The sequence below is a fragment of the Octopus bimaculoides genome, chromosome 4 (genome assembly GCF_046866305.1).
Source record: "Octopus bimaculoides isolate indiv1 chromosome 4, ASM4686630v1, whole genome shotgun sequence".
NCBI lineage: Eukaryota > Metazoa > Mollusca > Cephalopoda > Octopoda > Octopodidae > Octopus > Octopus bimaculoides.
This window is the reverse complement of record NC_142931.1, coordinates 41,907,673-41,935,307: the sequence shown is the minus strand read 5'-3', so window position 1 is coordinate 41,935,307 and position 27,635 is coordinate 41,907,673. Positions and strand designations below refer to the sequence as shown.

Here is a 27,635-nt window from a genome sequence, read left to right as displayed (position 1 = left end):
TAGTTAAATTAATGGACGCCAGTGTTCCGAACAGGTTAGAATTTTTTCTTTTATGCCAAGACGGATTTAATGCCGAGAATATATCATTTCCTTAAGCTTTCAATTTTCGAAATTTATATTTTGTTGTTCATTATCTCTCTGTTAAAATTTAATTTCGATTTATATTTTAAAGATATTTCTTGGAGATTTTTTTTTCTCTTTTGTTTTCGCCTTTCTGTGTTAGAAATCTGTATATATTACGTGTGTGTGTCCATCCAAATTACTGTGAAAGACAATTCACTTTGATTGTATGTTAGTATCATGTATGAAATATTATTTATAATTAATAATTACAAAATATTTATCCATTTTTTTCTTTAATCTGAAAGGCGTAGAAGTTACATTAACTCTTTTCACTCTAATTTCCTTCTCTACTTAGTGTATCTATCGTCTTTCCTGCTTTCTATTTGCCTTTTTTATGCCTTGTGTAGATTATAATACACTCACATATCGTTGTATATAACATATATGTTGTTGGTTTGCTCCAGCTGAGTTTAATACTGTACCACGCTGTAACACACACACACACGTGTGTGTGTGTGTGCTTGTATATATAGGTACGTATTATATTTATATATATGTGTTACCCATACGCGTTTGCGTATACACCTTATAGCCACATTCTAATATGTTAATGTTTGTTGATGTTTTTATCTCTGATGCAGTACCTATTACGCCTATACGGCATATTTTAGAATGGTATTTAATGATTTTTTAAAAATAATCCTTTTTGCAATTTATGTTTAGGTTAATCGTATTGTATTTTGCGCCATATTAATTGAGTTATATATCTCTTTTTTTTTTTTTTTTCCATATTCACATTTACTAATTGTCATCTACGAGTAGAAAATTACAGCCTTGTAGTTTAGATATCTCTTTAATATACGTTTGAAATAACTATTATTATTATTATTATTATTATTATTCGGTATTCAGTTTGTTTTCTCTTCTTTTTTTAAACTATTTATGGTGGGTCTTGAGGAAATATTTCTTGACTAATTTCAATTGTTAATAAAACGATTTATCTAATTTTAAAGCTTATAGTAATAAACTTGATGTTCCCCAGAAAACGCTATTTCACTAAGAAGTCAATCTCTTTTCACTCAACATCTTTCCGAGAAGACTTTTACGTACAAAAGGAAAAAAAAAAAGGCTTTTTCACTCATCACTTAATTTTCTCACTCGTTAAGAAACACAAAATTGTTTTATTAATTTATAGGCTTATTTTGTGGCACATTTCCAGAATTTACTTTTGGTTTAGTCATAACTTAGTGAGTGATTTGGTATATTTGATAACTGAAAAGATATGCGGTTCATTGTTAAATGAATGAAATTTAGTCTGTGGTAGACAAAAATGAATTCTCGGCATCTAGTGTAGTGGCTTGAAGCAAGGGGACTTCCAGTAATTCCTCTCTTTATCGCTTTCCTTATATATATATATATATATATATATATATATATACACACACACACACACAGAGTTTTATATGTGATCACTCAGGCGCACTCTAATTTTTCAAGGCACCCATAAATACCATTGATTTATTCACTGGTTATAAATCCTTTTTATTGTAGCTATCGCATTGACTCTATAGTTTTACTTGGTCAGTCGACTCAAGCTTCTGAATATCGAGTCTCTTTTCTGTGGGGATCCACTAGCAAGCTGTATCTTCAGAGAAACATAATTAGGTTATTTAACAGATGTTTCCTTTTTTTCCCCCCTTTCTGTATCTACATATTTATGTGCAATTTATCATTAATTTGGTGTTAGATTATTCTGATTTAAAAACCGTATAGATCTTCGGTCAACGTTATTATCATTCTTTACTAAGTTATCTTTTACCTATCCAAACATATTGGTTTATTCATTTTAATTTCCTCGGTGCAAGTGTTTAGTCTTTTTTTGCTGTCTTCTCAACGGTATCGAAACATTTAACCCTTGAATATCACCAACGATCTGAGATTAATTTTGTGTACGAGTATGTGTATAAACTATACTTTTAAAGTATTTCATTGCTTAGTAAAACCCTTTAAGATAATACTCCATAGAAAGAGATATTTCAGGTTTTAACATGTATTTCTGTTTATAAAGTTTTTAAATTGGGCTAAATCTTTTCGATGAAACATTTTAACATGGATTCAATCACCTATTTGTTCATTTCCCATGTACATCGAATTAGATTGGATTAATCAATGAAGGAGAGAGTAAGAATTAATTATATGGAATGAAGCTAACTTAATTCCGAGGTAGTGCTAAAATACAGACTAGAAGAAATCTATCGAGCTATTCAGCTTATTTCTTTGTTCGTATCTGAATGAAGGTTCATTCAAAAACACGGAGTTAACTTAGTTTTGTTGTATTAACTCTCATTTTATTAGTTTGGGGAATTGTTGCAATGCAGGTACTGTACTGGACTCCCTCCTTTACTATTGATACTTTGGTCATTCATTATTTGCTGTGTATCGAGCTTTTAAATTCCTTTGCTTCATTCAACATAACCAATTTTCTGTAACTTTTGGACATGTACATATTAACTGAGCACTTTATTAACGTCTATATATTTTTCTAGTGTGTCGTTTTGCAATATTGATCAACTTGTTTTGCAATTAGTAATTCTAAAACATTTCTTCTGCAGTTATTCCATTAAAGGTTCATGATTACATTAACGAAGAAAACAGAGTCAACTTGGAATCTTTGTTAAATGTTCTGTTGATTACAACAGAACCGTACTCTCATCTGAACACGAGATAGGAAACTTTTTCCAATCCTATTTACATCTAGTTTCTGAATGGCTCGGTTCCCCCTCCCCTCATCAGAATTGAAACAGCATAGAATGAATCATCATAACTCATCTGAAATCGGTTACCTTTATTAACTAGCTTTATATATTTTATTTAGTTCATTTTGGGCCCCACTTACTGCTTTATCGTTTTGTTTGATGCGACTTTTGTAAATGGGTCTTAGATTCCTATTATTAAATATATCTTCATATAGCATCTATTTGAATCTGTGACTAGCGTTAATTTTATTCACTCGTAGTTTTGTTTGCATTAACAAAATTCTGTAGATATTAAATCATCAAAGATTTGGTTTTTTAAAAATTGTTTTAGGAAATTTCTCATTCTTTGTATTTGGTATATATAAACGGAAATGCTAAATTTTATTCTCATTGTAAAACTACAGCATTCTTTACTATAAACAATACAGCAATTTACATTTTTCAAAGTGATTTTTAATTTCCTTAACTATAGTAGATGAAATTTTATTTAGAATTTTTCTTAGAATTTAGCTCCTGAAAATGATTTTTTCATATTTTTGACACAAATGAATATATGGCAATATCAAAGCTTTAGAAAAAAAACTATGAATTAATCAGTTAATTAAATTATATCGAATTTTTAAAAATTCAGTTACTGGTGATTACTAGACACCATATCTCTACCTTCAAGTGCCAATTTTCCAGTCCTAAATAATGATTTTTCAATATACTAAAAATTGTTGCAGAAGCTTTGGTACTTAAGTTAAATGGTAACTAACAATAGTGTTATTCCATTTTCCCATTATTTTCCAAGAGCTATGAAGTGTTTCTTTTGTATTTTCAGTTCAAAATTAGCGGACATATTGATTTAATTTCTGTGTGGTTTCCTACCAATCTCTCAAGCTGTCGTCCCCGCCATCATCACAAGCACTGGACCAAGATCCTACTGCCAGTGACCACACCAGGATGGCAGTCTCCCGGGTGCCGACACCTCCACCACCGGAGATGTCATGCCCTGTGGCAGAAAATTGGTGTTATACACAGGTACCTCTCATTCCCTTTGTTCACAGACACATACAATTTCGCTATTTAAGAAAGAAGTTTATGGTATTAGAAAGTAAGAGATGAAATAGAATACAGTTATGTTATTTTTATTAATCACTTTAATAGCTTATATGTATCCATTTTGCTTTTCATTGCTATATAATATAGCTTATATTAAAGGGCTCATGCTAGAACTGTTTTAATCATAATAAATTGGATATATTTTACTATAGTTAAAGCAGGTGGCTCAGTTAACATGAAGACCTAATCTGTGTCTATCACTGTAATTACACTTCAAGTAAATGAAGGGACTGGTCATTTGTTCTCCAAAACAGGATATAAAGCTACAGAGTTTAGAGAGTTGCAATAAATATAAAAAATTAATTGGATATTTTCTTTTATAAATCCGGTTTCTTGAACTTAGATCACCCATAAAAGTATTTGAAAATGTAACAGAATGATAGGCTTTTATAAGCATCAAACACAGAAAAATATTTGGTAAGCATTATGGTTTTGATTGAATGTCATGATTCAAAAGAAATGATTGGATTTTGGCACAGGCAGGTTGTATATAATTAAAGAATTCATTTAGCATTTACATGGTTCTGGCTGTTATACTGCACAGAACTTTGGACATATTCTTCTACTACATGATTGAGCTAACAAAAGATTTTTGAATGACATTTGATTCACAAAAAGCATGCAGAACTGTGCCAGATAGACATGGAATGTACAAATTAGTGTGTTGAAGAAAAATACCCACAGTATTTAGTTTAATCCATTTTTGAAAAGGTTGACTTGCTTTGCATTCTTCACAAATCAGTAAACTCTGGACAAAATACAGGGTTTAATATAAGTTACTAAATATTTCGAAGTCAGTTCCCTAACATGATCACTGTCCAATGATAGAAGTTAGTAAAAAAATAGTTTGGTTCTAATTAGATATAGCATGAAAAGAGAAACTGTTAGCTTTGTAAGAAGTAACAGTAAGGTCTTTATTCTACACTAAAGACACCATTTAACAACTAATGATACAGTGCAACTTCTGGTAAGAGAAACAGCTTTCAATCACATAACACAGAATCATATTCTGTGTCTTTTTCAGAAAAAAAACAAACTATGAGAATTACAAAATAAGTTGCAGATTAAATCATTCCAGCAGCTTGATTGTTCACTTTGAATGGCAATGTTCATGAATTGTAGTAATAGGCCATGGGAAAATAATTTCACTTCTGCCACTGAAAGAATCTCCCTCTGATAAAGAGTATTATAATGGAATGAAAAATGTCAGTTGGGAGTATTATTGAGATTAGGATCAAGTCAGTCAAGCTCCAGTTCAACTGTTTTCTCTGGAGATTTTGGATATCATGACGAATCACAATAGAATGTCTACTGCTCTGTTAGTAATCTGAAGAAAAGCAAACTTGTCCTTACATTTCAAGTGGTTCTATTGAATGATCACATTTGCATGTGCACACATTTTGTTGCAAGTTCAAAACAGTATAAATTATCCAAGGAAGTTGAGAATAATTACTGGAGAATGTCTAAAGAGAAGGAAAAAATGATTGTGGGGATTCTCATTGACAGACAGTGAAAGGAGAGATTGAGTAGAATGATGCATTCCAAGAAAGCCTTCTTAATTAGATTCTAGAAGATACCTTGATTTTACTATTCCCAGTACTGACTTCCATATTGTCGTATTGATTCTCTCACATTGGCCATTACCTGTAGTTCTAGTTTGTACAATTCCGTGGTCATTTAGGAAATTTCTCTTTCATTGATATGAATTGAACTTCTTTATCATTGCGGTCAGTGCTGAGATTTCCAGCTGGAGAAAGTAGCTCTTTCAGACATCAAACACTAGTTCGAGGGGTGATATCTATACAAGTAAATACAAAGGGGCTATGTGAATAATTAACGGTTGCCAACAAGTACCAGCTGTTTAGGTCCCATAAAATCCAGTGAAATGCAATCCATAGACTGAGTAGCCTTTATTAGGTGTTAATCTGTAAGTTTATAAAACTTAGATTTTAGTCCAGAGCATATTTTAGTTGCCACAATAGAATTCACATATGTCCTCAGTTGAATTTGAAAAAATCTAAGGAAGATTTTTTTTACCTTTACTTTACATTATGCAAAAAGTTTTCTTATAGTTGGGTGACGTAATCTATCATGAATTTGTTGAAAGTTTACAGTCTGATTGCACAGACATCAGAATGCACACACTTTCCCCACATAAATCAAAAATGTCAAAACTACTTGAAAGTTCTTATTCTCCAGCATAATATTTTATTTATTTTACACTTATGGGATATATCAAATAAATTGGATATTTTGTTGATCTGTATTCAGAATGAAGTATCTTCATAGGAGGTAGTACTAACATTTTTATAAGCCCTCATCAATTATAAAAGCTTCTTTCTGAATAAGGGGCTACAAAAATTCAATCTTGGGAAGGGTACAAATGAAAAGGGTTAGGGTTAATTGAAATTGGTTGTAAAAGGGATGAACTTGTTGATGGCAGGAAAGCAAGCATTTTGTTCAACTTTGATATTTTTGAAGGTAGTAGCAGCTTCTTGGAAAATTTAGAAAGTGGTACATTTCATTAATGGTCTTGATTTAAAAATTGTGACCCATATGTTGTAATAAATCTAGCAATTCAACAATTTTTTTTTTTCAAATTCCTCTTCAGAAGTAGGAATTTTAATGAAACAGCTTATTGTGAACAGGAGTTATTCTGTGGTCTTCAATGCAATAACCAAAGCATTTCAAGCTTGTTTGGTCAAAAATATATTTTTTGATATATGCTTATATTTCTTTTGTGAGCTTTCTAAAGAGTTAGTGCATATAATAATGTTGTCTAATTATGGGTAAGAAGAGTCATAAGATTCATTGAGGTAATTTGACTCATCATTTAATGTATTAAGTCTGTTGGTACATGTATAATCATTCATTGAAAATGTATCAGTGTTTGTAGAACCAAATGAAAAATTTGTATACCAATACAGTTGTCTCAAGGCTTGAAAATCAACATAGAAAAGATTTTTAATTGCTAGTTACAGCTGATTGTAGGCATCTTTCATATTGACTTTGCTCAAATATGAATGTTGTGCTACAGAAGTCACTGACAAGGTTTTGTTTGTAATTTTATTTTTGTTATTACAACCTGAACTCTTCACAGTGAGTGACCGAGTTCTATGATGCTTTCTTTGAGTTGGTCATTTATTTCTTGCTTCATAAGTTTACAGTCATCCACAGGGTACATAGTTTTGTGTTTAGAGCAGTGGTTCCCAAACTTTTTGGTGCTGCTGCCCCCTTAGCACCCAGGCTACATTTCTAGCCCAAGTAACCATCACAAATGTAGACCTATTTTTGAAGCAAATTCAAAGCAACTGTATATCACAAATAAAACTTAACCTAATGAACCCATTATTTTGTTATTTTTACATGAATCATTACCCCATTATTGCCCCTTTGGAATTTTCCACTGCCTCCAGTGGGGCAATACTCCCCACTTTGAGAACCACTGAGAGCTTATTGAAATACTACACAATGTTGAGACATGAAACCGTGTAACAGTATTAAAAGTTTGGACAGACTTGACTTAACTAATAATGATAGCATTTTGTACAAGCTTTCAGCATTTTATCCAAGTCATCATCATCATTTAGCATCTGCTTTCCATGCTGGCATTGGTTACATGGTTTGACTGGAACAGGTAAGCCTGTACCAGGTTCCAGTGTAATTTGGCTTGGTTCTACAGTTGGGTGCCCTTCCTAATGCCAACCACTCCTAAGTGTTTAATTTAATTGAAAACTAGAGAAAATGAGGCCTCCCATATGGCATTTTTAGATGGCGATTTTCTGTGGTCATTCCTATATATCCAAGAAGAACAGAAAAATATAACTGAAACAGGTTCCTGTTAAGTGACCTTCTCTGTATCAGTAGTGTGTTCACAAAGATATTTTAATTGTGAACATTGACATTCATTAGTGCTAAGTTCTAGACTATGGTTTGGGAAACCGTTGTTTTCAAATTAACATTGGTTCTTGAAAAGTTTTGAGTCTTGTTCCAGAAATAATAGCCTTCATTATTGAGGTTTTTTTAAAAATAGTTCTTGTGATATTACCTTAAAGTTAAATTCTTTAGCCATAAGTTTGAAGGCTTAAAGAAATTGATCTAGGGATTCAGTTAGCTGTAATCGCAAGTGATAAGCTGATGTCTCAGAAAAACCCTGTTCACTTGTTTAATGTGGATGTTCTTTCAAGCAATTTATTTCATTCTTATTATTGTCACAGTCAGTGATAAATTTAACTACTTCGTGAAATATGATGTTTATGACAGAACTAGAGAAGTTTCAGGTGTGGAAGCAAGGTCTAGAATTGAAGGGCCTTAGAGTCAACCTAGCTAAAACCAAAATCCTAATAAGTAGGAAGGTAGATAAAACACAAACCCCTTCAGGTAGATGGCCCTGCTCAGTATGTAGAAAAGGAGTAGGTAGTAACTCTATAAGATGTACCCGGTGCAAGCTATGGACACATAAGAGGTGCAGCAACATCAAAGGCAGGTTAACTAGCAAGTTAGTTTTTGTTTGTGGCAGATGTTCAGGTGCAATAAAGACTGCAAACAAACAGGAAACAACTTCTATCTCATTCCAGGGTGAAAAACTAGAGGTAGTCGATAGCTTCCGCTATCTGGGCGACCAAGTTAGTAGTGGGGGTGGGTGCGCTGAAAGTGTAGCTGCTAGAATAAGAATAGCCTGGGCAAAGTTTAGAGAGCTCTTACCCCTGCTGGCGACAAAGGGACTCTCACTCAGTAAAAGGCAGACTGTATGATGCATGCGTACGAACAACCATGCTACATGGCAGTGAAACATGGGCTGTAACTGCTGAGGACATACGTAAGCTCGCAAGGAATGAAGCCAGTATGCTCCGTTGGATGTGTAATGTCAATGTGAATACCCGTCAGAGTGTAAGTATCTTGAGAGAAAAGCTGAACATTAGAAGCATCAGTTGTGGCGTGCAAGAGAGACGATTGCGCTGGTATGGACATGTGGTGAGAATGGAGGAGGATAGCTACGTGAAAAAGTGCCACACCCTAACAGTTGAGGGAACCCGTGGAAGAGGTAGGCCCAGGAAGACCTGGGCTGAGGTGGTGAGGCAAGACCTTCGTACATTGGGCCTCACCGAGGCGATGACTACGGACCGAGACCTTTGGAAATGGGCTGTGCGTGAGAAGACCCGGCAAGCCAAGTAAGATCGTTGCCAGTGCCCCTGGACTGGTTCTTGTGCGGGTGGCACATGAGATGCACCATTTTGAGCGTGGCCGATGCCAGTACCGCCTGACTGGCTCCTGTAGGATTTTCGAGCGAGATCGTTGCCAGTGCCCCTGGACTGGCTTGCGCGGGTGGCACATAAAAGACACCATTTCGAGCGTGGCCGTTTTCGTGCGGGTGACACGTAAAAGCACCCACTACACTCTCTGAGTGGTTGGCGTTAGGAAGGGCATCCAGCTGTAGAAACTCTGCCAAATCAGACTGGAGCCTGGTGTTGCCATCCGGTTTCACCAGTCCTCAGTCAAATCGTCCAACCCATGCTAGCATGGAAAGCGGACGTTAAACGATGATGATGATGATGATGATGATGACAGCAACACTTTCCTTTTGCATTGTTATACTAGAAATTTAGCATCTATAGTTTCAGGTTCTAATACAAACCACTCCAGTACTAAATTCTCTTAGACATGCATATAATGTAGCACTTTATGCCTTTAAAATTCAGTGAAAGTAGAAATGAGTTCTACAAACTGCATTGTGTAGATATCTTTTTTTCAGTATGGCTGATGTAGCTAGTCATTTTAATTTTATCAATGTAAGACCATAATGACTTCAACATCTAAGCAATATTAATTATGCTTAATTAGTATTGAAAATGTTCTTAGAATTAAATGAATTTTCAGTATTACTACTACTAGCCTTTGTCAAATCCATTTAAGATTGTACCCCTCTCAGCTATCTATACTCTTTGTTTACCAACCCTTTGAACCTATGAAGTAAGCTTTTACATGGTTGCTCATCCTGCTAGAAATAAGTAAATTTCCGTTAAATTACAACCTACCTTAATAGAAGAAAGGCAACATTAGATTAATACACTTCTAGATATACTATATCTGAAAAAAGCTTAGGGACATCATGTCTGGAGTAGTTTCTTTATTTTTTTATATGAGTTAGTCAGAAAAAGAAGGGCAGTATTCATGACTGTTTTCATCATTTCTAAGACTGGTGAAAGGAAGTTATCCTTGCATTGGAAACTAGGTTTAAATGCTCGCAACAGCGCACACTCTATTAAAGGTAGCCAAAGTCCAGGTGGTAGAATTGAACTAGATGACATTTTAAGCCAATATGTTTTCTGGATCAATGCTAACCCAGGTACTAAACAACCTCGTTTTTTTTTGCTTTTTTTTTTTGTAGTGGTAGAGGATGTTATGTTTATGAAACAGGTCCCCTTTGTATTGTATGTTAATCAAAAATGTTAGAGATTATTACTAGTATGTTCTTTGTCAATACATTGATCATTTTATAGTCTTGTTTGTATTGTTTTATTTGAAGAAATATTAAAATCTAACTTTCTAAATATGTTTTCTTTTTTTTTTTTAAATTCTTTACAGGTGAAAGTAGTAAAGTTTTCCTACATTTGGACCATAAATAATTTTAGTTTTTGTCGAGAAGAAATGGGTGAAGTATTGAAAAGCTCAACCTTTTCTGCGGGAGCTAATGACAAATTGAAATGGTATGTTGATTTCAAACCATTTTTATGGGTTCGTAATATAATTGTCATTCAATAATGGCAATCATCATCGTTTAACGTCTGTTTTCCATGCATTCATGGGTAGGATGGTCGACAGGAGCTGGCCAGGTAGAAGACTACTCCAAGTTACTGTGTTTGTTTTGGCAAGGTTTTTATAGCCAGATGCCCTTCCTAACACCAACCACAGGCAGATTTTCCATGGTTGGATGCTTTTCCTTCTGCCAACCCTCACCTGTTTCCAAGCAAGGGAATATTTCTCAGAGATGGACATGTTTTCACAGAAGACTGGAAATGAATGACATTGCTTGTGTGATGAGGACACTCATTTACAACTATTGCACAATCAAGACAAGGAAACAGCCACACATACATGCACATGACAAGCTTCTTTCAGTTTCCACTTAACAAATCCATTCACAGGGCTATATTTAAAGACACATGCTCAGGCTGCTGGGCAGTTGATCTGAACCTGGAGCTTTTGTCAATAACATCTCTATTTCCGTGCCGATGGCATGTAAATAGCACCAGCGTGATCGTTACCAACATCGCCTTCCTGGCACGTGAAAAGACATTCGAGCGAGATCGTTGCCAGTGCTGATGGACTGGCCCCTGTGCAGGTGACACGTTAAATACACCATTTTGAGCGTGGCCAATGATCGTTACCAGCATCGCCTCTCTGGCACTTGTGACTGGCTCCTGTGCAGATGGCATGTAAAATACACCACTTCGAGCATGGCCGTCGCCAGTACCGCCTGACTGGCGCTCGTGCCGGTGGCACGTAAAAGCACCCACTACACTCTTGGAGTGGTTGGCGTTAGGAAGGGCATCCAGCTGTAGAAACTCTGCCAAATCAGATTGGAGCCTGGTGTCGCCTCCTGGTCCACCAGTCCTCAGTCAAATCGTCCAACCCATGCTAGCATGGAAAGCGGACGTTAAACGAACGAACGATGATCTTAAAACTGTTGGACAGTATTTTACATTAAGGATCCAGCAAGAGGTTTTCATTTGTTTGTAACTGCTTACTCATTTCTTAGTCAACAGGAAATTATAAGATTTTAAACTGTTGCTGCTATTATTCCTTCTTCAATTGACTGACAATATAATTTTCAATATTTTTCAGGTGTTTACGGGTCAACCCTAAAGGACTTGATGAAGAAAGTAAAGATTACCTTTCTTTATATTTATTATTAGTTTCTTGCAACAAAAGTGAAGTTAGGGCTAAATTTAAATTCTCTATTTTAAATGCCAAACGAGAAGAAACTAAAGCAATGGGTAAGTGGTCTTCCTCTGTTTACATTACCTGTTTGTAAGCTTGCTATCTTGGTTTTGAATTTTTAAACATACTTCTCATAATATTTGATGATTTTTGTTCTTGCTACTACTTTTTTGAACTATACTGTTCTCTGTCTCTTGACTACTTAGGGGTGAACATTTAACCTATTTTCTCCATAGTCTGTGTATTTTTTTATATTGCAATTGACATTCGCTGCTTTAAAACTGATAATGATAGTTGCTTTGATGAACATTTCAGCTTTCACATTTATATTCCAACATTTATAAAGATTTATGTTCTGTCTTTGAAAAACCGTTATGGATGAAAATAAAAGATACATACACATAACAGTGGCTTTAACTTTGTAACACTAAATTTATAATGCTTTATTGTTTGTTATTGCAGAAAGCCAAAGGGCATATAGATTTGTGCAGGGAAAAGATTGGGGATTTAAAAAATTCATTAGACGAGATTTTTTAATGGATGAAGCCAATGGACTTTTACCTGACGACAAGTTGACAATATTTTGTGAGGTAACTATTTGAAAATAAATTTGTTAAAATTAATTTTCAATTAAAATGTTCAAGCATAGTTTTAATTGTTTAATAGAAGTGACAGTCTAAAATTTTTATTTCGGTACAGTTTTAAATTAGTTTCTTTCAAACACCTTCCTACTAATCTGTTCAAGTTTTCTTTAAATAGTTTCTTGGCCTTAATTTATGAATTTAAATGTTTGTTGGTTTTTGTCTGCAAAGTTTTTTAAGTTAAGTTTAAATTAGGAAAACGTCAAAGAGAAATTGAATTTTTAGTGTAAATTTTTTTTTTACATGCCAAAAAATTTGTTTAGTGTTATATAATAATGATCATTCATGAGCACATATGTACTCGGACATCATTCGAGTTATAAAATATGTTAGATTATGAATTTTTTTCTAAATGTGGTTGATTGCTAGCAATGTAAGAAAGAGCAAATTCATTTTTAAAAATTACACTTTTATTTGTTAATTATTAACTTGTATTTTGCTTTTTAAAATACTAAAATAAATGTTTGCTTTTTAGGTGAGTGTAGTTGGGGATACAGTAAATGTTTCTGGACAAAGTAATTGTACACCTGTTAAGGTGCCTGAATGTCGGCTGAGTGATGACTTAGGTGGTTTATTTGAACGGTCTTCTTTTAGTGATGTTACGTTATGTGTTGGTGGTCGAGAGTTTCAAGCACATAAAGCTATTTTAGCTGGTAAGAATTACTTTTCTGAAGTTATTACTGTTGAACTTTATCATCATTTTGGGGTTGATTAAATAATTACTTGTCACATATTGGGCCAATTAAATTTTACTCTACTCAAATTTGGTGCTTCATTTTGTTGCATTTGCTGTGATACATTATTTTGAAATTTTAATGCTGCAAGATGTACTTTAATGATTTAGCATTTTAAATTGAGCCTTTCTGCATTTGTCAAATGTCATATTCTTATGTTTACTTTTTGAATACATCAACATAGTGTGAAACAGTTCTAATATGAAAAATTTAATGTGTTTCTTTTTCAGCCCGCTCCCCTGTATTTAATGCAATGTTTGAGCATGAAATGGAAGAAAGAAAACAGGTAAATGAAAAAATAGACATCTTTTATAAAATGCTTTATAAAATTTATATATTAAAATTATTTTTGATACCTAATTTGCCAAAACAATGGTTGTGAAGTGAAAGCACTCCTGTTATTGATCACGTGGCCATAGTTGAGATCTCTACTGTCAATGTGGTGTGTATCTGAAGAAGATATCTGGATCTGATAATTCCAGTTTACTTACCCATCTGAAAATCCCTCACATAAAAACAAACAAAAATCTCCTGTCATGTTCAAGTGGCTATTGGTAGGTACAGTATGTAGTCAAAAGAATAATTTCTCTAACGCATAGTATATTTACCCCATGCAAACATGGGGAAAGTAGGTGTTAATTGGTTTATACCCTTCATTTGCAATCCGTTGAATTACAACTTCAAGTTTTGTTGTTTTGATGCAATTAGTTTCAAGTACTGTGCAAAAACAAATTAAATTTACTATCACTGCAAATACTTATTAATAATATTGCAGACATTTGTCTGATTTTGCGAGGACTATTTCATTGCTCAATTAAAAGTGGGTTTCTAGTTTTGATTTAGCTATTAGAAGTAAACTCTTACCTAGTTTCCAAAATTTATTGTTGCATTGGACACCAGTATGACTTTTGTAAGATCAGATCTACTGGAAACTTATTCTCCAAGATTACTCACTAGTGGGTTCTTCCTCTTGACAATTTTTAACACAATATTTCTGCATGTGGTATCAGCAATGCATTTCAACAGTGCCAGGCATACAAATTGAGTTAAACTGCATGCTTATGAGCTCCATCTTTCTCTCATTTCTTGAATTAGAATCTGCCTGTTAAATCATACCATCATATCATGTCTAATAGAACTTTCCCTGATGCCTTCTATCAATGCTTGTGTCCTGTTGTCTTCAACAACACTCTTTTCTATGTAGGTGATATCATCCTTCATTTCTTCCTGCCCTTTTTTGCATACAAGCTTCATCTTCATGACTAGTGATATCCAAAATAATTATCTCAATCTTATTTCCTTCTGCAGCATCAAGACAATCACTACACACACACACACAATCCATGCCTGCACAGATAACATGTTAAAAAAATGATGCTTATGTACATACATATACAGCTTAATCATTACTTGTGTGTGTCTCTCTCTCTCTCTCTCTATATATATATATATATATAACATACTACTTATATAAAAAATAAAAACCTTGCATCCTCTCCTCTTAAACGTGAACAGCACATAATTAGAATGTTCAAATTTCTGCAAATGCTAGGATTCACCATAACTAGCAGTCTCATTTCCTCAACATTACAAAAGCTACATCACAGTTACACTTCATCTTTGGGACTAGAAAATACTTCTTACAGTTAGTATTCCTATACAAAGCTCAAGAAATAGCAATGAAATCTCCCTTTTATCACACACTCTACATACAAATATCCTCGATTGTGTCCGAAAGAAAGGGCCACCAATTTCATGGATGAAATCATTCACTAGCACACTTCAACCTCTGGCCTAGAGATGTGCCACTTCTATCTCTGCTGCAGTGGTTACAGTTCTTCAATGCTGGCTGATCTTCTGCCATCTTCACTTAGACCCACTTGACTTACCCATTTCTCCTCTCATCACTTATATTGTTCCTCAGACTGGCCACTTTACTCACTCAATTGTCTTGAGGTTGTCAGCCTTCTAGATTGTTTTCCCTGCCCATTTCTTTCCTGCAAGGGTTCAAGAACGTTGACTGCATGTGCCTCACTGATCTCCAAGACCTGTGAAGGTCACAAACAGCCCCATTCACTCACACCAAACTATTAAAAAATTTACACATTTGACAAACTACAAAATCATCATCGTCTCGGATGATGATTTTGTAGTTTGTCAAATGTTTAAATTTTTTTCTTCTCAAATTTGTTTGTCTCAGTTTACTTCATAGTCTTAGATTGTTATATAGTAAATGCATCTCATCACAAATGTTGCTCTTTCTCTTCATTTAGTTTTGGATTTTATTGTCCTATGACTTATTCTAATGCATGAATTATAATACACACAACTGCTACATAAACTCCACACATTTAACTGCATTTGAGAACCCTTTATCTACATTTCTTTTGTATGGAAAGATATTAGTCAACAAGGAAGCTTCTGCTTGGTCATACAATCTGCTACAAATAGCCAAATCTCTCATACCATATTGTATCATCCGAAAAATTGTAAACCTCATAGGCTTGTCCTTTCCAGATGTTGGTGCCACCTAAAATGCACTTATGCTGGCGCTGCATATTAGGTCTAATCAATAAGTATCCGAGTCTGTTGCCATAGTAATGAAGTTAAAGTGAAGCTGCTTGGCACAGACTGACCTTGGATTCTGCTGTACATGTGCACTAAGTTTTAACGTTCTAGCTCACTTTCGCTGTTTACATCAGTGCTTGGAAGGAACTTGTGTAGTGATTGTTTTGACCATGACAGCGAAAGTTGTAATGGCGATACCTGCTCAGAGGCCTACACAAAGTTGCAGAAAGTATATGGAGAGGAGTATTTGAGCCACACACAAGTGTGTGTGGTTCAGACATTTCGAAGATGGCTGAAAAAATGTTGATATTGATGAATGTTCTGGGAGACCTGCAACCAGCAGAATTGAGAAAAACAGTGCAGATGTGCATGCAACTGTGAGGGGAAATTGTCAAATCACCATCTGTGAGTTATCAGAGGATGTGCAGGTTAGTTATGGTTCAGTTCAGTCCATTATCACTGAAGATTTGGGTACGAGATGCATGCCTGCCAAGTTTGTGCCAAACTGTTTTCAGCTGACCAAAATGACACTCAGGTTTCAGTTGCACAAGATCTTGATTGTGTTGAGAACAATGGAAACTTTTTGAAGGCCTCTGAGTAGGTACCGCCAATCTTTTGGCAAAATTTGATGCAGATTCTCTGCTCAACTTTCTCTGTCATGGTCAATGCTACGATCACACACTGCAAATGTTCCTTCCAAACATTGCTGTAAACAGTGGAAATGAGCTAGAAAGTTTAAACTTAGTATGCATGCACAGCAGAGTTCAAGGTCAGTCTGTGCCAAGCGGCTTCATTCTGCATGCTTTCATCATCATCATCATCATCATCATCATACATCCGTTTTCCATGCTGACATGGGTTGGGCGGTTTGACTGGGGTCTGGGAAACCAGGAAGCTGCACCAGGCCCCAATCTGATCTGGCGATGTTTCTACAGCTGGATGCCCTTCCTAACACCAACCACTCCAAGAGTGTAGTGGGTGCTTTTTGCATGCCACCAGCACAAGGGGCCACAGGAGCTAGCATCGACCACAATCGGATGGTGCCTTTTACGTGCCACTGGCATGGAAGCCAGTCAAAGCGGCACTGGCATCAGCCACGTTCAGATGGTGCTTTTTATGTGCTACCGGCACAGGGCTCACAGCTACAATTTCCATTTGATTTGATTTTGATATTGCTGATGTTGATGTCTTTGACTCGGCATTGGCCACGTTTGGATGGTGCTTTTTACGTGCTACCGGCACAGGGCTCACAACTACATAGCTTTGTTATTATGGCAACAGTCTGGATGCTTATTGATCAAACCACATATATGAACCCAACATACTCTCTAAAGTCGTTGGCCTTAGGAAGGGCATCCAGCTGTAGAAACAATGCCACAACAGACAATTGGAGTCTGGACAGTTCCTTGTCAAACCATCCAACCCATGCTAGAATGGAAAACGGATGTTAAACTATGAAAATGATGAACTAGAATGCTTCGATTTGGTTTGCTTGATCAAGACTAACTTAGCGTTAGCAACAAAAAATAAGTTGCTCATATTACTTTTTGTTTCAACATATCTAACAAATATAGATTGCTTATTAGGTATCAATTATAACTTGTCATTAGCTTTCACTTCTCTTTCATTTTTCTCATCACAACTGATTGTTAATTTCATGTTGACACTGGTAGCATTTTGTATTTAACTGCTTTTTGAAAAATATTCGATTAAGACTGTGAACATAACTGAGCTGTACATAAATGTTAACATTTTACATTCTTTGCAACCATTAATCATTGGTTGGTTTCTGTTGGCTGTGACAATACCATCAAGTACATTAATTACATCTAATCATTTTTAAATTGCATATTTGATCCATTTGATACCAACCTGCATGAGATTGTCTGGTATTGTGATACAAAAAGCTTTTTGTTTAAAGTGTTCATTAATATTTAAATTGAAATCTCTCAAAATAATTTTATGAAGAACCTTTTGCTATGTTCCAAACACTGGCTTAAAGTTATTTCTTGAAATCCCTTAAAATTTTTGAATATCTTCAAAATTAGTGGAATGTTGTATGCAGTGTATTTTAGTAGAAATATGGTCATAAAGTGTAAACCCTTGGCTATTTTTGCTCATGAATGCTCATTTAATTCTATTTCATTAAAAATTTTTTCTCATTTCATATTTACTTATTGTCAGTACCTGTATTAATTACATATTATTTCATCATGTAAGCCATATGAGATGTTTTGCAGAGGTTTTAGCTTTCTTCCGTCTAAGAGCCTCTTATTTAAGAATCTTTTCAAACACTGATGTGTTTTAAACATTTGGCTGGTATTTGAAATGAAAGGAAAACAAAAATATGGTTGTTTTCTAACAATTTGGTCTAAAATATAGCATTTCTTCTTAATGCTGTAATTATTACAACCTATGATTTAACTTGGTTCATGATTCAAATTTTCAATGTAGTCTACATTTTCAAAGGGGTCAATGAGAAAAATCTAAGGTATGGTTTCGAAATATTAGGTGCAGGAGTGGCTGTGTGGTAAGTAGCTTGCTTACCAACCACATGGTCCTGGGTTCAGTCCCACTGCGTGGCACCTTGGGCAAGTGTCTTCTACTATAGCCTCGGGCCGACCAAAGCCTTGTGAATTGATTTAGTAGATGGAAACTGAAAGAAGCCCATCGTATATATATATATATATATATATATATATATATATGTGTGTGTTTGTGTGTCTGTTTGTCCCCCCAGCATCGCTTGACAACTGATGCTGGTGTGTTTACGTCCCCATAACTTAGCAGTTCGGCAAAATAGACCAATAGAATAAGTACTAGGCTTACAAAGAATAAGCTCTGGGGTTAATTTGCTCGACTATAAAGGCGGTGCTCTAGCATGGCCGCAGTCAAATGACTGAAGCAAGTAAAAGAGTAGTCTAAAAATGTAAGTTCAAAAAGTACTTAAATGTTATAGCAAGTAGTGAATGTTTTTGATCATTACAATCTAGCAAGTAATAAAACAGTTTTGTTAAGTGCATAGTGAAGTGTATGTTTTAACACAACTGATAAGATGCATAAGTGTTATATTTCAGAAGGTGGTGAACGGTTCTTTTAATAATAGCAAAGCTTTTTTATGAGTATTACATGCTGGTGGTGTGTTACATGCTTGCTTTTGTTTAGTAGCTAAAACATGCTGAAATAATAAGGGCATGAAGATGTACTCTTATTCCAGTTGTAGAACTGAGGTCAATTAAAAAAATATAGGGAATTGAGGTATAAGAATTCTAGAGAGGAAGTACAAGGAAGATGAAACTGGATTAACAAGTCTTTTGAGTTCATATATTCCTTTATTTTAACTTGTTTCAGTCACAGGAGCACTGCCTTGAAGGGTTTAGTTGAACAATCACCCTCCACTAGTCTGGTGCATTTGACTTTGACTCCTTTATGAAATTGCTTATAGGAATGTAAACAAACCAACACCAGTTGTCAAGGGGTGGTGGGGGACAAACACGGATTGTGTGTGTGTTTGTGTGCATGTATATATATATATATATATATATATATGTATATATATGCACATATGTGCACATACAGAGAGAGAGCGAGGCTTCCACACAGTTTCTATCCATGAGCTTCATTCAAAAGGATTTGCTGGGCTAGGGTCAGGAGACACTTGCCAGAGGTGCTACTTAATGAAAAAAATTTTAAGAAGCCAGAGTAATTAAAATGAAGGAGAGCATGTTAGGTAGTTTATTTTGTAGATATGACCCTATAAGACTGAAGAAAGAGAGAGAAAGATTTTTTTTTTTGACAGTTTACTCTAAACATTCCATGTCTTTTGATTCTGTTTTAGAACCGTGTGGAAATAACAGATGTAGACCATGAAGTAATGCGAGAAATGTTACGCTTTATTTACACTGGTAAAGCACCAAACTTAGAGAAAATGGCAGATGATCTTTTAGCAGCAGCAGATAAAGTAAGTTTATTTTTGTTTTATACATATTTTGAATATTTAGTTTCATGCCAACTCTAGTCCAATTGACCCATGATCAATGGCATTCTGACTATAACAATGCTCTCATCATTTCAGACATAGTTTATCATGAGACTACACTATCCAATATATTTCTTTTTATTTCTTAAATATCATAGTATGATTTTAGAAAGATTTGGCTGCTATTCCTAGCAGGTCAAGTGATTATGTAGAAGCTATAGAAATTCAAATTGGCTTATAGAAATTCAAATTGTTAAAAGCAATTGATTCTTCTTGTTTGTTTGAGTTATGCTGTCTGGGGACTGGCATGTGAAAGAATAGCCTCTGTGTGTTGCAAAAGACAAGGAAAAGAGGTTGAAGCAGGATTTGTTCTTTGGCCTCGTAAAACCATCATCAGTAACAACTACCAAATAGATCCCATGTGTTGGAAGGATGTCATGTGAGTGGTGCAAAGGTGACCTCCATCAGGAATAGGAAACAACACCAACAAATGGTGGACACAGTCACAAACTGTTATTAGTGCTTGCCTTCATACTACTACTACTACATATCTGACTGAATGATTCAGGATTTTAATCAAACTCCAGTTATTGATAGCTGTGTTTTACACACATTGAAGTATTTCATAGATGTAGCCCTGACAGAGCATCATAGGTTGTCAGTCCCAACTGACTCAGTTTTTCTGTAACTTTAAAATATCGACTGACTACTTACACATAATTGCATGTGTGTACGTACACACGCACTTGTCACAAACAATGCCCTTCTGATAAGCTGTATTCAAAATAAAAATTTTCAAGACCCATTTCTTTTACACATCTAATCACCCAGATACTGACACAAATGAAAATTAGTTAATGCCAAAAGCTGCTTTAATACAAGCAGCTTACATATTCACTAAAGTAGTTGTTGCAACACACATTCCATTAAATCTCAACTTATTTGATAGTGTATTAAATTTTATACAAATTGTCTAAAAGTGTAAGGAACAAAGTAACCATCTCTTCCACAAACAGTAAATTTGTTTGACTCCCTGCATCATGCTTTAACCTCTCATCACCTTGTTTAAAGTGTCCACTCTTTCTCTTTCAAAGGGGCTATTAAGTTTTGCAGTTTACAAAGTGAACTCGTTAGTACTGGTTCTGCAAAAGAAAAAAAGAAACTCTGTAAAGTGGGCAGCATAAAGGATGTCCAGCTTTAGAAATGCCAAATGCAAGATGTATCCTCTGATCCATTAGATCCTTTCATAATATATAGTCTATGCAAGCATGGAAAGTGGATGTAAAAAGATCTCTCTCACACATCTAAAAGTGTGCATCTGCATATTCTGGACTGCATTGCTCAAAAAAAAAAAAATGCTGTTCAGTCATTGCACAACACTGAGCTGTGCTATTGTTTTTTCCATGTTTATTGTTTTCTTTATTAACATACCTGCTTAGACAATTTTTGATTCTCTTGACAGTGTGTCTTATGAGAGAGACTGAAAGGGCATAGTTTGTCTGGTAATAAGTAGAACTTAATCACTGATTTTTTTTCTTGAACAATTTGAAATGTCAATAGTATAATTCCTACTAGGTTTTCCTGATTTCATAGCCAGAAAAACAACCTTTGGTATTATACCTTCTTTGGATATTACAAATAAAATGTGAACTACCAAATTAACTTTCAACTGTTTGGCATGGTGTAAAAAGCAGCATATAAGATTTGATAAATGAACATTTTGCTAGCACAGAATGCAAATAAACATGCATTTTGAATTAAGTATGGATCGACCCAGAACCTTGTGGTTATGAAGCAAGCATAACAATTCAGCCATATTCACATGCTGACACCTCTCTTGTGTCATGACATATTCACGCCGTTGATGAATCATGGCTTGTTCCTCCTCCATTTATTTCTGTCTCTCGCAACATCACCCAGGTCTTTCTCGCTCTGCACGTTCATTCTCTGCCTTCCTCTTGCTCTCCTTCCCATCAACTCAGTCTCCACCATCCATATGTTAGCACTGACCAGATGTAACACTTCCAATAGTCTTTTCTTGACTTCCATTCCGATTCCCTTTGCACAAAAAATGCTCCTCATATCCACAAAAGTCTTCTTTGCTAATCCAATTCTGCACTTGATGTCCTTATCTGACTTTCCATCAAATGTTATCCAACTTCCTAGATATAAGAAACTGTCCCTCTGCTCTATCCCAGTTCCATTCACCGTCAAGCGACATGTGGGGTACCTGTGCTTTCTTGGTACAGACCACTGAGAAGGTTTTCTGGCAGTTAATCAATCTAAGCTTTCCACTCTCCTCAGTCATGATATTAATCAATCCCTGAAGCTGCTCTTCTGTGTCCGCAAACAAAGCTGTATCATCTGCATACCTCAGATTGTTATAATTCCTTTCCCCCAGTTGTAGCCCTGCAGTTGTCTTGATCTTGCTTAGAGCTTTCTCACTATACAGGTTGAATAAATCAGGTGACAAAATACAACCCAGCTGGACGCCTTTCTGAATGGCAATCCATTCGCCCAATTTTCCATGCACTCTGATGGCTGCTTTCTGGTCCCAATACAAATTTCGAATCCTCCTTAGATCTTTCCCATCAATCTCGAGTTCTTGACACAATCAAACGCCTTCACATAATCAATGAAACATGTACAGGTCTTTGTTTCTCTATACACTTTCCTACCAACAGCCAAGCACATATCACTCAAGGGAGGTAACTTCCTAAAATATTGTATACTTTATGTGGCGTCTCAGCACGACTGCAGGCCAATGACTGAAACCATTTAATATAGTGTGTGTATTCCTCCGAGAGGGATATGTCCTACGTACTCCTGAAAGTCACGTGGAGCTAAATCAAACTATTATAGTTATATTTGGGGATTGTCATTTCCCTTTTTGTTTTTTTGCCAATAAACACATGCCCTATTTATTTGGTCTTCACTGCAGATCAAATAAATAGTGCATGTGTTTATTGGCAAAAATAACAAAAAAAAAAAAAAAACTATCCTTCCCAAATATAATATCTGTTTCAATATACAATTTCACACCAAGTATCATGCAATAGAAATACACACACACACACACACATATATATATATAAACAAGGGGGATGAGGTGAAGAGGTCCTTCGATTACATTATCTTACAATTGTTTTATTTGAATTCAATTTCATGAATAATACTTATATTATGCAATAGTATATGCAACTATTCATGAGATTTTATTGAAATTTGACTCTTCAGCATTATGTATAAAAGTTATTTGCTGTAGTTACTAGTTATCAATAATTTATACCTGTATCAAATTGGGCATGGTTACACTTGCATATTACAAGCTAAACAAAGCAAACTCTGGTTTGAATTAATTGGTCAAGAACAAGGGTTCTCAACCATTTTTTACTTTGGACTACTTTGATTGCTACTTTATTCTGGTGAACAGCTATAGCCATTCGATGTTTAAGAACTAGTTTTATACATACTTCTTTCAAAATTCCTATTGTGTTCTTCATGCATTAACTTGTGTAGGTTGAACCATGTAAAATGCTAGAGAAAGAAATCTAGCATTTTCTTGCAATGCATACCAGTACATATACCTAAAACAAAATGATTTTAAGAGTCCTTAAAATACCATTGTGGGTCCCCAATTTATTTTGTTGCATGGACTCCTAAAAATCTTATATGGGACCTTGGTTGAGAACCACTGGTCAAGAAGAATGATGAATAAAAAAAAAATGAAAAGTATACAAAAAAGAAAACACGTTTTTATTTATGGGCAAAATAATAAGTTGTAGGTTAATGATTTCTCAATCAAATTTTCAAGTGCATAGAATATTCTTTTATAAAAAATAAATGTAGATATACTGGTACTTCAGCAGACATTTTCATAAAGATACCAAAATTTAAAAGTTCATAGTTCAAAATAATTCCTTCTATCAAATGAGATGTACCCCTGAGGGTTAACACCTGAATGAAATTACACACACCCACACACACACACACACAAAATGTAAGTGCAGTATGGTCAAATGATTAAGAAATTTTGCTTTGTGCCCATAAGATCTTAGGTTCAACTCTGCAAGGCATCTTGAACATGTTGCAGGCTTTTTGTGTTGAAAGCCAATGTTTTACATCTGCATGAGTTGTCTGTTCTTTGTTTACATCTTATTTAAACATATTTTATTTCCACAATAATTTAATACCTCTTCCCAATAATCCTCTGTCATTTTAGCTTTTCTTTTTATTGGCATTTCAGTGCAACACATTATGTAAGTATATTGAAAGCTTATTTGGGCCAATTTGATAAATCAATTGTTTTAACTTTTCAAAATGTATTACATAGTCTGAAACTTTCATTCCTCTCTGTAATTACTTTTCAAAAGACTTATTCAAGAATTTAAGATATTTAACAAAATTATATTATATTAAATCAGTTAAACTTAGAGGACATTTCTTTGTTCTCCATCAAATTTATCAAATATAAAAGCTACATTACAGAATAAGCTGACATTCAAAATATTGTTGAGAAAAGAAAATTGAATGCCAGATACTCAGTAGCCATCCAGATTTCCTATCTTGGTCCGTATCTCATTTTCTTAGTATGTCTCTCTTTTGTCATAGTGTGTGGTTGTTTCTTAGTGTAATATTACTTTAGAACACTTTAACTGTCCACATTCTGTGTTTTATTAAGTTTTCAATTTTTAAAAGTAGATCTCATCAAGCACATTCAATTATAATTCCTGATGCTATTTATATGTCAAGGGATTTTTCCTTTTTAACTTGGTAGCAAAGAAAAAGTACTATTTCATGATAGAGACTTGTAACAAAAGAAAGTTATAGTGGCACCCTACATCAGCATTTTATGTTTACTTTTCCATGCTGACATGTGTCAAATAGTTTTCCTGAGGTTTTATTTTACAGCTGGTTGCCCTTCCTGTCAACAACTCTTAATACCTATTTTAGAACCAGCACTATTTAGATTAATAATAAAACTAAAGTATTAAATATTGAAGATAATTGTAGAAACTGTCATAGTCCATAAATTATTGCTTAAATGAAAGCTGAATGTCTGGTTTGGTAATTATTTTGAGCTGACACCTGTCTGTAATTGTCTAACAAAAATATCCAACAGTTTACTTGGGTATTTGGAACCTACTTTTTAAAAATCTTTATTTTTAATGTTCATGTTTTAACAATTTCTCATCAGAAGTACGCTTTCTGTTTCTTTTTCTTTCTAGTATGCTCTTGAGCGATTGAAAGTAATGTGTGAAGAAGCACTTTGTTCCAGCCTCACCATTGATAGTGTCTGTGAGATACTAGTCTTAGCAGATTTACACAGTGCTGACCAACTCAAGACACATGCCATAGATTTTATAAATAGGTGTGTAAGAAGTTTAAATTATTTTCTAAATTTTTCATTATTTGTTGGTATTTGTGAATGTAGTCTCTAAAATTAATGAAATTTGATTTTAACTTTGTTGTTTACATGGCACACACAATCATTTTCTCATAACCATTTTCAGGATATTCTTATTTCAATTGTTAGAATTGAACTGTATTTTCACTTCAGTCACATGCACTGAAAATTTCTCTGTTCCTACTCAGATTCTCAGTGCAGTTATCAGGATTACTTTTTTCACTGAGAAATTGACCTAAAATGTGTACCAAACAAAAATTTTCATGTATGTTAGTTGAAGTGAGTGCAGGTAATGAGGATTTTTTGATGGGGTGGAGGAAATATTAAAATACTATAATATTTTTAAAAATGTTATCCATGTCTGAATAGACTTAAAAATATGGAAAATTAAACTCTGGAAGATGAATGATTAAAACTATCAGTATCTCTTTATTAAAGGAACCATAAACATCTAAATTGATAATCTCTAGATGGTACAAGCATGGCTGTATGGTAAGAAATTTGCTTCCCCTATGTGGCCATGGATTCAGTCTGACTCTGTGGTGACTTGGGCAAGTGCCTTCTATGAGAGCCTGGGAGATGACCCTACTAAGCTTTGTGAGTGAATTTGGTAGACAGAACTGAAAGAAGCTCATTGGGTGTGTGTGGTCCAGGGCAGCTTTGATTTAGATGAACTAAAGGCTTTTAAGTCATGATGATCTCATTTGTTTTATGCCGAAATGTATAGAGGACTACATTATCTAGTGTATCTTTTCTTATTAAGATGGTAGAATGTTGTTTGAGGTAAGTTTGGCTGCTATTTTTAGCAGGTCGACTGATCAGTAAAGAAGTCTCTTTACTGGATCAATCCAACCCATGCCAGCCTGGAAGATGGATATTAAATTATGACTGATGACAATGATTAGACCCTTTAAATTAATGACAATAATGGTAGAGATTCTGAAGAAAACGTTGAATAGGGTCAAACATAGAGCTGTGCTTATAGAGGACATGTCTGCAGACAGTGTGAAAACAAGTGTAAACAACTTCAAGTTATTTATGGTAGTATGATATTTGGATTTAATAACCTTGATGGTGTTGATATTCTTTTCAGTACTTTTTCTGATGTAAGGTAACAAGTGGATGAAAAGTTAAGTATATTTGAAATGGTGTTGTGTGACTCTGTTAAATGTAAACTTCTGCAATATAAAAATTATCTTTAAATAGTTCTGTTTTTTTTTTTAACCATTGTGTTTATGTTTCATGTATTTTGTCTTTTATTGGTTAATGTATTTGATTGAACTTAGCAGTGTGTATTTCATTGAATATATATACATAAATGTTTGTTTATTTTTTTAGCCATGCTACAGATGTCATGGAGACAACTGGCTGGAAGACACTCATACAGAGTCATCCACATCTAATTGCAGATGCTTTTCGGGCACTTGCAAGTCAACAGTCACCACCATTGGGTCCACCACGTAAAAGAGTGAAGCAGTCGTAAAATTCAGCTACATTAGACTCCTGCTCTTTCCTGCAGTTTATACTTCAACACTTACTCTTGACCTCATGGAAGCCATTGTTTGCTAAATCTTTTTCCCTGTTCATCACAATTTCTTCAGAATTATTGAGCATTTATTACTGCTGTCTCCAAAATGAAGTCATCTTATGATTTTATATTTTTGCTGCTACTTCATGGCCACCACTGTCTTATCAAAATAACTGCCTTATTTTTAAAAGTCTGCAGCATTTCATCTTAAAATTTGTCAAATTGGATATCATGCAGTACAAAATAGGATTGTGATGTAACAGTTTGAATAAAAGCGCAGTTTTATGGTGAAAATGGATGAAAATCTGAGGAGTATCATATGGAAAAAGATGTGTCAACCTCACCAACCCAGTGTGAGTTGTCATTTTCATGGCCTCACTAAGTTTCTGCTCCTAGAAACGTTTTAAAGCACCAGATAGTCAAAGAGTAGAATTGGTATCTCTGATTTTTACAGAAGCGAGTACTCTAACATTTCTACAAGAGTTACTGGCTGTTGGAGGTCCTGTTTATATTGACTGTTGTTTCCACCAAGTCATTTATTTATTAAAAAAAAAATAAAAAATATATATAAATACATAGAGAAACACAGACTGACTGATATACACATACGTACAAATGTACATACACCTGTTAAAAAAAACAAAAAAAAAAGACAAAAATCCCCCCCAAAACACTTCATGTCTGCCTTTTCCATCTTAACTTCAAAGCTACACCTATTCAGTAGTTTCTGTACTGATTCCTTGTGAAAGCTAACCGGCAAATGTCTAACCTTGTTGGAAAAGTTTGGCATGATAGAAGAACCATTGCATTCTAGTGATATTTATGTAAGTAGTTCAATGAATGTTATGAAAGGAACATATTGTTTTCATAATTCATTTTTGATTATTGAATAAACATTCCTTGGTGGTACTATA

The 27,635-nt window shown here is 34.6% G+C and overlaps 1 protein-coding gene across 2 annotated transcripts; it reads left to right on the top strand.

Moving 5' to 3' along the window:
* The first annotated feature begins 5 nt into the window (after positions 1–5).
* On the top strand, positions 6–27,635 carry LOC106881780 (speckle-type POZ protein). Of its 2 annotated transcripts, none has more exons than XM_014932287.3 (10): positions 6–34; positions 3,643–3,842; positions 10,509–10,630; positions 11,769–11,920; positions 12,327–12,454; positions 12,981–13,158; positions 13,470–13,525; positions 19,646–19,768; positions 25,015–25,157; positions 26,532–27,635. In XM_014932287.3, the coding sequence occupies exons 2-10, from the start codon at positions 3,765–3,767 to the stop codon at positions 26,674–26,676; spliced, it is 1,125 nt and encodes a 374-aa protein (XP_014787773.1). In that variant the 5' UTR covers positions 6–34; positions 3,643–3,764; the 3' UTR covers positions 26,677–27,635. The 2 variants fall into 2 exon arrangements, with proteins under 2 accessions (XP_014787773.1, XP_014787781.1); XM_014932295.3 differs by having other exon boundaries at positions 6–596.